This window comes from Corapipo altera, unplaced genomic scaffold (assembly GCF_003945725.1).
Source record: "Corapipo altera isolate COAL_440 unplaced genomic scaffold, ASM394572v1 175, whole genome shotgun sequence".
NCBI classification, from domain to species: domain Eukaryota; kingdom Metazoa; phylum Chordata; class Aves; order Passeriformes; family Pipridae; genus Corapipo; species Corapipo altera.
In genome coordinates, this window is record NW_020884942.1 from 582,267 (window position 1) to 593,534 (window position 11,268).

Here is an 11,268-nt window from a genome sequence, read left to right on the forward strand (position 1 = left end):
CGATGTACAGGAGCAGGGGCTCCCCCAGCCCAGCGCCACAGTGGGACGGGAGCTCTGCAGGAAGCACAGCTCCCCTGGGTGTAGTTCCTGCAAGGGGAAACCAAGGGCCAAAACTCAGCAATTTGTAATCAGCTGCAAAATCTTCTTCCCCCCTCAGCTGTAGCCGAACCACCTCCCTGCTGCTTTACCTGGCCACGCTTGGGTGTCCAAGGAAAGGCGTGTGCCGGCACTGACATCAGTCACTAAAGCTCCTGGCTCTGGTTTTGCAGTGACTCCTGTGCCTGGGACCCCCCAGAGTCCCAGCACCTTCCTCTAGGCTGACTCCCCCACCCCACTGCTGCTCCCCTTCCAGCAGCTGCCCACACTCCTGCCTCTCTCCTGCTCTGCAGTTACACATTTAGCCATAGCCAAGCCCAGCTTTGCTCCTGCATTTTATAGAATCCCAGCATGGTTTGGGTTGAAGGGACCTTTAAAGCCCATCCAGTTCCACCCTCTGCTATGGGCAGGGACACCTTCCACTATCCCAGGTTGCTCCAAGCTCCATCCAGCCTGGCCTTGGACACTTCCAGGGATGAGACATCCACAGCTTCTCTGGTCGACCTGTGCCAGGGCCTCACCACCCCCTCACAGGGAAGACTTTCTTCCCTGTATTTCCAGCTGTCAGGAATCTCCTAGCTCTTGCCAGGTTTTCTGATGGGAAGAGGGGTTCAAAGAAGACTTCTTTGAACCCAGAATTAGTTCTGGGTTGTTCTGAGCAGAGCACTGGGCTTGCTCACCCACCTTTGCAGCCACACACCGGCTGCCGACATCTGAAGAACTGGGGCTGTGGGAGCTCAGGGAGGAGGGGGGAGGCAATAACACCCCCCAGGACCAACAACATGCAACGAGGCCCCAAGGATCCAGGTGAGTCAGCACAAACAATTGGGAAAATGAGGCCTTTGGGCTTGGATGACACTTGATCAGGACCTAAACACCACAGCAGGACTTTTCATAGAGGCTCCCACCTTTGACCCTTCAGTCTCTAAAAGGTTCCTCTGTGGGACTCAGAAGAGAGGCAGGAACAGGTCTTAGCGGAAAGCAAACCCATGTTCCTGGGGGCACAGGGCCATGTGGGAAGGGAAGAGGGGAACTGGTCGGCGGCTCAGCCACAGCCCTTTCCCAGATCCCCGTGCCGGGGGTAAGGCTGCACCCCGGTTCCCTTCCCACAGGCAGGTCCAGCCCAGGCAGCTCCATCTCCGTGGTCACTGCTCTTCCTCCTCAGCCTGTAAATGAGGAGGAAGTGGGACAGGGAGGGGAGAGCCACAGCAGGATCTCGTTTCCCCCGCTCGCCTGCACGCGTGGCCATCACACCCCTGCCCTGCCCTGGCCAGGCCTGGGGGCTGCACAGGATCCAGCACCACGATGTCAAGGGAAATCTCCTCCTTGGAGAGCGGGACAGCATCTGGATCACACAGAGCAGAACATGCAGTGGGATGCATTGGGTGCTGAAATAGTGCAACCTCATGTTTCTGCAGCAACTGGAAGCCAAGAGCATCCACTCCCTTGTGTTCTGAGACATTCCAGAGACACTCGGGAACTCATCTGCAGGAGAAGCAAGTGCCCAAAGCTGGACAAGGCCACTGACCTTCTGCCCAGAGAAGCTGTAGCTGCCCCATCCCTGGAAGTGTCCAAGGCCAGGTTGGACAGGCCTTGGAGCAACCTGGGATAGTGGAAGGTGTCCCTTCTAACCCAAACCTTTCTGTGATTTTCCTCCTACATGCCCTCAAGAGCTGCAAACAGCCCCACAACCAAGTTGCTTCCATCTAGTTTGGTCTTAGATTGCAGCTACGCCCAAAAGTGTTGCCCAAGTTTTTCCCAGAGGATTGCCAAATGTGGATAGACTGACTTTATTTTTGCACTCTACAATAAAATAAACCATTGAAAGCAGTAAAACCCCTTGACTCATCTACTCCAGCACATTCACCAAAGTTTTTAACCACAGAATCATGGAATGGTTTGGGTTGGGAGGGACCTTAAAACTCATCTCATTCCATCCCCCTGCCACGAGCAAGGATACCTTCCACTAGCCCAGGTTGCTCCAAGCCCTGTCCAACCTGGCCTTGGACACTTCCAGGGATGGGGCAGCCACAGTTTCTCTGGGCAACCTGTGGCAGGGCCTCCCCAGCCTCACAGGGAAGAATTTCTTCCCAATAACCAATCTTAACCTCCTCTCTGTCAGTTTTCAGCCTAAAACTCTCAGGACTAGAGGCTGTAAGTCACCAGAAGGAGAAGGTTTGGACAAGTCACTGCTATGACATCATTCAGCAATGCAAATTGTGGCAAGAAAAACTACTCCCATCTGCAGCCCCATATAGTCCCTTCCTGCTGCTGTTCTGCTTCTAAGAGAAGTGAGTAATTCTGTCGAGAACGCAAAGGGAAGTGAAACTCTCTCAGCTCCCTGCAGAGCTGAGCGTATCCCACCCGGCTTTCCCCTCTGGCCAGGAGGGCCAACATCCCTGCAACGCAGCCTGATCTCACAAGCAGCTCTTCTGGAAGCAAATTCACACTCCAACCTTTTCCCAGGTTTTCAGCTGTGGAGTTCAGCATCCCTCTTTTCCAGCTTGCTTGGGGGACGAGTGACAAAGAAAAGTCTGTCTGTGGGGCCTGGGGATTGGAGCACCCTGTTGCACGTAGGACATACGTGCACAGAAAAGAAAAACTGACAGGACAGAAGTTGCTGTGGGTTTTTTAAACAATCTCCAACACAAAAGTGGCATCACTGCTGTACCCAAAACACAATCCCTGCAGCTGTACCCGAGAGAGACTCAAAGCACTTTCACCTCTCTGTTTGGAGACCTGGATTCACACAGGAGTGCAGGAGGGGGAAGTTCAGTCGGACACTTTGATCAATACACAGATCCTCCCCTCCTGCCCTCTGCTTTCCTACCAGGAAGAGCAGCTCATGCTGCCAGTGAACATGAGCCACATCCCAGCTGGACACGTAAAACCACCTGGTTTCCATCTTGCACACTCTCCTGAGTCCCACTAATGTTCCAGCTCTGCTCCAGTTCTGCTCCTGTCAGTTATTTTTCCAGGAATAGATAAAATCATATGCTGAAAGTGAGATAAAAATCTCTTGGCTGCTTCCAAAGCAGGATCCCACCCTCCAGCTCTGCTCTTGCACAAATTCTCGTGGAAGGGCTCAGGTGCCCAATGTCAGATGTCACCTGAGCACAGAAAAAAAACAAACAAAAAGCCAACAAAAAAAACCCCCAAAGGTGATTTGGAAGTGGCAGAGGCTGAGCAGCCTGGACTAGTGGGAGGTGTCCCTGCCCCATGGCAGGGGGTGGAACTGGATGAGCTTTAACCCAGCCCTCCCAACCCACACCAGTGTGTGACTCTATGAAAAGCTTTAACCACTGCAGTATTTGGAATATGATACAAAAACCACTTTGGCCAACATCCACTTCCTCACTGGCGGGTTTGTCCAGTACTTTATATAAAGTCACAGATTGGAGCTGGCAGAGTTTACTCTCTCAAATTGCTGTTTAAAAGTGATGGGATGCTCAGGATTAAAAAGACAAAATAAGTCAGGCAGACATGAAGCCAGTCCAGGTAGCTCACACCACACCTGCCAGTGCAGGCATGGAGGGAAAATCCATTCAATTCCTGACCTGGTAAAATTGCAGAAGGACAAACAACACTCATAACGTACAACCAGTTTTATTTTTTAAATCCCTTTTCAGTGATTCTGATTTTTCTTTCAGCTGCAATGACATTTTTTTAAATAAGTTTTTGCTGATATCACTATTTCCTGATCATAAATGCCTGAGAGGAAGAAAAGCAAGTCTGGGAAAGAGTGGAACTTGAATAGCAACAGTGACATTTTTTTTGAGCCTCTCAAATCCCTGTCAATCCTTTAAGGTGATTTCAGAGCCTTGGCTCAGTCTGCTGTCACTAAAAGTCATTTTCTGAAATGCAAATATTTGCTGAGCCTAATTTCAGGACCCAGAGTTCAAACAAAGGAGTGAATTTAAAAAAAAAATCCATGTCCAACATCCACTTCCATTGAAGGTTTTTAGTTTTGGTCTTTGAGGAGGACAGGAAGCAAATGCTAAGGGAGAAGGTTCCATATTAAACATTTAGTTTGCACAACATTTAAGAAGCTCCACAAGGTTCCCACAGTGCTGTAGCTTTGCCCTCTCATGGGGAGGTGGCAGAGTTCCTTCAGAAGTCACACACCATCATCCAGCAGGAGACAAAAAACTGCTTAAGGGATGAATTAGAAGGTTCAGCAGCACTGCAGGAAAATATTTCTGTGTTCATTCACTGCTTCATTCATTTTTGTTTCAAATGCATCATACTGTGCTGCGAGGTGGGCCTCCGTCACTTAGAGAATCAAACACAACCACTGCCAACCCCTTAAAAACCTGGTTTGTAAATTTAGAGAGGACCTTAGTGCAGGTTTCAATAATGCTGCTTTCTGGCTGCAGATTTCATTGTATATAAATGAAAAAAAACCCAACAAAACCACATATATCTAAGAGCTATTTATAACATGTAAAGATTTAGGACTGAAACATCAGCATGGAAATACACAGGCTCAGGAACCACTGAGGGCTGGTTGTATCTCAAATACTTGGAGAAAATCAGTTTTGCATGATCAGACTATGATCAGGCTGAGCCTTATTTTAACTCATCACTGCTGTCATCATCCCAGGGAAAATGGAAAAGGAGAAAAAAAAAAAAATAGAGGCAGGAGAAAAAAAAAAAATAGAGGCAGCCATCTGGAAACACACCCGTGTGCTCAGGGAGTTTAGAAATGTAGATCACAGATAAGCAGGGAGGAAAGTTGGATTTCTCACTGTCGGATTCCGAGGCAGGCAGGGAAGAGCACAGCTGCATCCGAGGAGCAGAGGCTCAGCCCACACCACCAGGTCCATCTGCTCCTGCCTGGGTTTGTCACCTGAAACAGGGGGCAGAGAAATGACTGGGGTTTGCTGGGGGAAGGCACTCGGGGCTCTCAGAAATGCACATTCACTGCTGCGTTTTCAAGTGGGGAAAAACCCCACCCTTTTCCAGGAGATACCTCTACCAGGGTGAGTTTCCTGCACCATCTTGATTTCTCAGTTCAGCCAGCAGCACCTGAGGAGTCACACAAGTGGCTCTGGGCCAGCACGAGCTGCCACCAAGGCCCAGAACAGCCTCTGCCCCCAAATTAGTGGCCACACCAAGCTCCTCACCTCCTCAGAGAGGTGCGATGGGGGCAGATGACCAACTGCTCAGCTCCCAACACATTTCACAGCACACTAAAATCACAAGGAATTCTGCGTTCTATTCAAATGATAGACAAAATGCTTGCTTATCCCAAAATCCTGGTGTCCTGCAGGATTCCAAAGCCAAGACCTGTGAATTTGACTGATTTCTGTTTGGGGGCTGTGAGCAGTTGATATTCTCCCTGACCAAAGCAGTTAATCCCTTGTCAGGGTTAGAAAAATACCTCAAACAACTGCTCAGCTGACCCTGAAGTACCTCAGGCTAAAAAAAAAGCAAATCCACCTTCTTGGCAAACATCAAACCCCTCTGCTCCTGAAGGAGCTCACAGGGATAACAGCCAAAATTTACTGCTTAAAAACAGATTCTTGATGCAGAAAGTTTGGGAAGTGCCTCAGAGCTCACAACACAGTCCCCTGCTTCTTCCTAAAATCATCTACTTCTTCCTAAAAGCACCATGAAATATTGAACTTCCTTGGGGAAAGCTGAGGAAACAGCGGGAAGCTGATGTGGGAAGGAGGCCCCTGAATACAGCAGAGTGGCTGCAGCAGTGACCACACCACCCCAATCCAGAGGCCTCCAGCAGCCAGGAATGCCTTTTCCCCCAGTGCTGAGCTGTTTCAGAGGATGCAGTTTCCCAAGCACAGCTCTCAGACCACTGAGTTTCCAATCCCTCATTAACCACTCACCAGACTCCAACAGCTAATCACAGTCCCAGCGCCTCCGTCCTCCTGGTGCACCAAACTGCAGCTCCCTTCTTCCCATCTGGGGGATTCCACAGGTGCCATTCCAACAATCCACACCGACACATCCTTCTGAATGGTAGCAGAGTTTATTTTAATATTTTGTACAGCCAGCATTGGTCTCCAGGAATAAGTTATAATCTTACATAAGTGAGTCCACCCAAACCCACCCTTAAGGAATGTTCGACTTTCAGCATTTCTGATTTAGAGGGAAATTATTTAGAGGGAAATTATTTGGAGGGTGAGATGCAGTCTGAAGAATGGAAATCAATCTGAATTGGTGATTAAAACTCCTCGGAAGTTCTCAGGGTTTCCTTGCCTCTAACTGGATCATGGACAAGCACAGAGGTCACATCTTTCAGGACTGCACTGAGAATACATTCATCCCGGGGACTGTTTATTTTCCCAAATTGGACAGGGTTTTGTTTCCTTTATCCCCAACTCCACACCCCACGGTTCTGCTCTGCAGATACAGACTCGACAGTCCAGTACAATCAATGCTTTGTAACAGATTTGTCCTGGAGGCACTGGGATGCCCATCCCACAGCCTTTATTCAGCTGCTCTCACCACCACCTAAAACACCTCCATCGCTCAGGGCCCGTCCTGGCTGAGGCAGGAGGAGGACAGACCTCAACAGTGCCTTCCAGCAATGAACACACAAAACAAATAAATACTTTAAAATCCTTTAAATGGTAATGACTCACACAGCTCCAGTGCAGAACCTGGTGATCTACCAGGCAAAAAGCACTCCAAGGGCAAAGCCTCACTCACCTCCTTGCACTGCTCTCCTTGAGGAATTGGGGGGGGATGAGCAACAGGCTAAGGGGAATTCCTCCCTCTGCCATGCTCAGAGAGTTGCCAGTGTCTGACATTAAGCAACTGGCATTCTCCAGTGCAAGAAAAGCAAAAAAAAAAGAGGTTGTATAAACATTTCCTTCTCCTCCTCCCTCTCTGAAAAGCAGCTCTGAAACAGCTCAGGCAGCTCTGGGAAACGCCAACCACCACAAAACCAGTCATGACCCAGCCATGGGACTCACAGCTTTACTGCCCCACGAGAGAGCCCTTCTGGGGCTCCCTACAGACCTTCCAGCCTCAGAGCAAAGTGGTTTCACCAGGGAGCCCCTCCTCACTACACCTGGAAGTCTCCCAGCCTGCACATACCAGCACACGGACTCACCTGAGGGTCTGTACCTGGCTTTGAGAAAACCGGTGCAAGTGAAGAGCCCAAACATTGAACATGATCCAGAATCCCCATCAAAGGGCTGGTGAGAGTTTTACTCCTCCTGGGCAGGTGAATATTCGGGTACGGGAGGGATTTTATTTAATTCAAGAAAGGTTCAGCCAAGCTTTAAGGTCTTATAAAGCCATTTAAGCCAAAACCAAGGTCTGGATGCAGAAAGTGAATGCTCCTTCCTCGTTACCTTGAAACACTTTGCAGCAGTGATTAGAAAATGTAAGAATGCTTTTAAAAGTTGGTGGTTTTGATGTGGAAAGGAAGGCAAGCTCAGTGCTGTGCTGAGCCTTCCTTTCCCAAGGGGAGTGCAAGTCTGGTGAAAGGAAACGCGTTTCTTACAGAGGACAAGCCTGTCACAGAAGCCATGGAAACTGTCACAGGAAACGACCCAAAGTAGCACCATACTCCACAAGAGCATCCCAAAACACATTAGGATACAACAGAAGGGCACTGACATGAACGCTGGACACCTGCCCCAGGTGTGTGTTCTGATGTCACTGAGTGGGGTGATTTTTTTTCCCCTTTAAGAAATTATGTTCCAGTTAGAATAAAGGCAAACCCTTTCTTTTAACTGTTCTTTTCAACGTGTTCTGTATATACAACCCTTAAAATACACTTAAAAATAGCTGCCCACGTGTTGTGTCGTTACACTGGAGAAGGGCAGTTACACAGACCCTGCCTCTCAGTACATTAAAAATTGGGAACACCCCCAGCAGCCCCGCTCTGCTCCGGCCCCGAGGAGGGAAGGAAGGAAGGAACAAGCAGTTTGGAAAGGGGAGTCTCTCACAAAACACACCACTTACAAATCTCGGAGTAATTTCCTCAAGCAGTTTTGTCTCAAGTCCTTTCTGAAATGTCTGAGGTCACACTGCCATCTTAGCAATGAAATCTGTTGCAACATGCATGTGTCAGCTTCCCACTCAACCAACTGCAGCCCTGAGGATTTTTCTGGCCTGGTAGAAATAGGAAATGTAACACAATTCCTGATGTATGGCTGGTCCTCTGTTTCCAAACCCAGTGTGGTTCCCTCGATGGTTCTTGGACACACACCCACGCTTTTTTGTTGTTTGTTTTTTTTCCTCTAATACACGTTTCCCTCTAACCAACATGCAGATTTCTCCTCCCAATCATCCACATCTTGACGTCCCAACGAAACAATCCACATCATCCATCCAGAGGTTTTCCCAGGTAGACCAAAGTCACTTCTGTGTTACCATACACAGCAGACACTGCTGGATACAGGCAAACTTTTGGCAGTCCTCTGAAGGCAACTCCCAGGAACTCGTAGCCCCTCTCAAACGCTAACGTTTTGTCTTCCATGTCCAGGATAACTCGGATCCTTTCGCCTATCTGGAAACAGGGACAGGAGAAGTGGAATAAAAATAACACACAGAAAGAGTCAGCATGTTCAGATGGAGATAAAAATAATGCAAAGTGCAACACAGCAGAGAATTTTAAAGCAAGGCTTTCCTGCTTCTCATGCTTGATTGCTTGAACGATGGGAATTTCCCGATTTCACTCAAATTCACCATGATCCCCAGTGCCTCTGGAGCAGGGCAGCCTGTACCCACCACCTGTTTATGATAATAAACATGACCCCTTCTCATACAAACCTGTGAGAGCACTGAGAGCGAGCACAGAGTGCCTGGTGCTCTGGAAACCTTGTCTTGGCCTCCAAGATCCCTGAACTCTGTGTTCAGCTGCTGCTGTTGCTGAGCAGGTTCTCCTTTGTGAGGAGCAATTTTAAAGACAATGCATTTTTTAAGAAAGGCAAGTGCCACCTACAAAAAAATCCCAGAATAGACAGATATGCAGGTGCTGTGGCTGACAGAGGTGTTTCCTCACCAAGGCTGAGGGAAATTCCACTATAAAAGGTAAAATAACCATGAAAAACCGAGAGTATATACACACACGAGTGAAACCAACACGGATCTCAGCAGGAGACTCTGATCCAGGCAGGCACAGAGCTCCCTGGGTTATTTCAGACATCAGTACAAGTCCCAGAGGGCAGCCACAAGCACAGCAGGCACCACACAAACTCCTGACTCTTCTCCAACCAGCCCCAGTGCTGGGGATTCCTTCCAGCCAACAGATTTTTCTTCCAACCAACACTGACACACTTTTGTCTTCCCTTTAAATATGTGCAGATCACTGCACATAGAAAACAAATAAACATAATAAACACAAAATACGCCAAAGGATTGCTGATTTTAATTTTCACATGAAATTTAGGAATATCAGATGCAAGTTGCTACACAGATCTTCACTCACAAGTGAAACATAAGCCAGTGCAAAGCCACAGCACTGGGGGCTGGACTAGATGATATTTAGAGTCCTTTCCAACCCAAACCATTCCATGATTTCGTGATTATGAGATGGAAATGACAATGCATCCAGTTTAAGCTGTAACACGAGCAAACCCAGCAGTCAAAACGCAGCTGGGTGAGCAGGCAAAACAACAAAGACAAACACTTCCCTAAGGACAAAAAGGTGGGATAGCATTTGCTCTTTAATACCCTGAAGTTATCTGAACATCACGTCCCAGCCAAGGGATGTCACCCACGGGAAGGCAGCCAGCCAGCAAACGCAGCACTCAGCACTGCTGCAGGAAGACTCTTACCTAAGCACTAACCTCAGCTCACCCTGCCAGACAACAACAAAGGGGGAAAACAGCTCAGACACTCACCTTGCTGTGGGGCAAGTCACTGCTTCACGAGGCTACAACAGTCTTTTCAGCTTTTACTCCAAAAAGCAACACGGTGTCTAAGCAGACACGCACGGCACACGCTTCACACTCAGTGTTTGAGATTAAAGTGTGGAAACAACCCAGGGTCAGGTGCACTGAACACCAGGCAGGTGTAGCCTGTGGAAGCAGTAAACCAGGGGGAAAAGGGCTCACAAGGCAGAATCATCTGCCGCCTGCAGGGGAGGCACAGAGACCCTTAAGTGGGCATTTAGAAGCAATTCAGCAGCCAGCCGGGACACCCGAGGAACAGCCAGGACAGGGGAGGGACAGCCAGCACCCACCAGACCCTTTCCAAGCCCCCCTCACCTGGTACTTGGGCGCGTTATTGCACTGGGGGAAGCTGCCGTTCACCTCCCCGTTATGCAGCAAGTTATTGTCCACCAGGTTCCAGCCCCAACTCTGGTCGTCGCTGCCCAGCAGGGCCACGTAGCCCTGGCACTGCATGGCCGCGCGCTTGGTGGCGATGCCGATGACGGCCACGGTGCCCAGCGGGCCCTCCCACCACACCTCCCAGGCGTGCCGGCCCTCGCTGAAGCCGATCTTGGTGCGCGCCCCGTCCGTGCTCTGCGCGATGGGGTTGCGGTGCAGCGTGAAGCCGTTTTTCTTGATGTAGACGTTCCTCGAGCAGTCGTTGGTGCTGAAGGCGTGGTGGAAGGCACGGACCTGGCGGAGAAGAAAAGGAGGGTGGTGGGGGAGATGGACGGGACTTGGAGCAGCCTGGTCTAGTGGAAGGTGTCCCTCCTGCCCGCGGCAGGGGCCGGGAACGAGATGAGCTTTCAACCCAAACGAGATGAGCTTTCAACCCTTCCAAGCCAAACCCCTCTGTGGCTCTACGACATAAAACCCTGCAGTGTTTTCCAGCCCCCCCCTTGGTTTCCAATGGCGAGCGGGCCGAGGGGCTGTGGTGGTGTCCCCAGGCGCCCGGGGGGTCGCTGGGCGGCTCTGTGGGGGTGTCCCCGCGGGGCGAGGGTCCCGGCCTCACCTTGCCCTTGTAGGTGGGCACGTTGCAGAGGATGTCGGTGCGCAGGGCCTCCTCGGCCAGGCAGCGGGCGGCCAGGCTGCGCCACACCTCGCTGTTCTCGTCGCCGTGCAGGACGCGGTGCCACAGCTTGCAGACCAGCGCGCAGCTCCGCAGCTCCCGCAGCTCCAGGTACGAGAACACGAGCTCCAGCACCCGCCCCGGCAGCCGCCAGCCCGGCCCTCCCCACGCCGCCGCCCCGGGGCCGGGGCCGGGCCCGGGCCCCGCCGCCATCGCCCCCCCTCCCCCCGCGCTCCCCTCGCCCGCCCGGTG

The 11,268-nt window shown here is 50.6% G+C and overlaps 2 protein-coding genes across 2 annotated transcripts in view; one reads left to right on the forward strand and one right to left on the reverse strand.

Annotated features, from left to right (window-relative positions):
* Positions 1 to 6,063: 6,063 nt before the first annotated feature.
* On the reverse strand, positions 6,064 to 11,262 carry FBXO45 (F-box protein 45). The gene is made up of 3 exons (XM_027661842.1): positions 10,960 to 11,262; positions 10,284 to 10,640; positions 6,064 to 8,581 (listed from the first exon to the last, which is right to left on the reverse strand). The coding sequence occupies exons 1-3, from the start codon at positions 11,227 to 11,229 to the stop codon at positions 8,396 to 8,398; spliced, it is 813 nt and encodes a 270-aa protein (XP_027517643.1). The 5' UTR covers positions 11,230 to 11,262; the 3' UTR covers positions 6,064 to 8,395.
* WDR53 (WD repeat domain 53) overlaps positions 11,015 to 11,268 on the forward strand; it is a 5,894-nt gene continuing 5,640 nt past the window's right edge. Inside the window, exon 1 of the mRNA XM_027661839.1 lies at positions 11,015 to 11,127. The gene's annotated coding sequence lies outside the window, so the exon portion shown is untranslated. The remainder of the gene's footprint in view (positions 11,128 to 11,268) is intronic.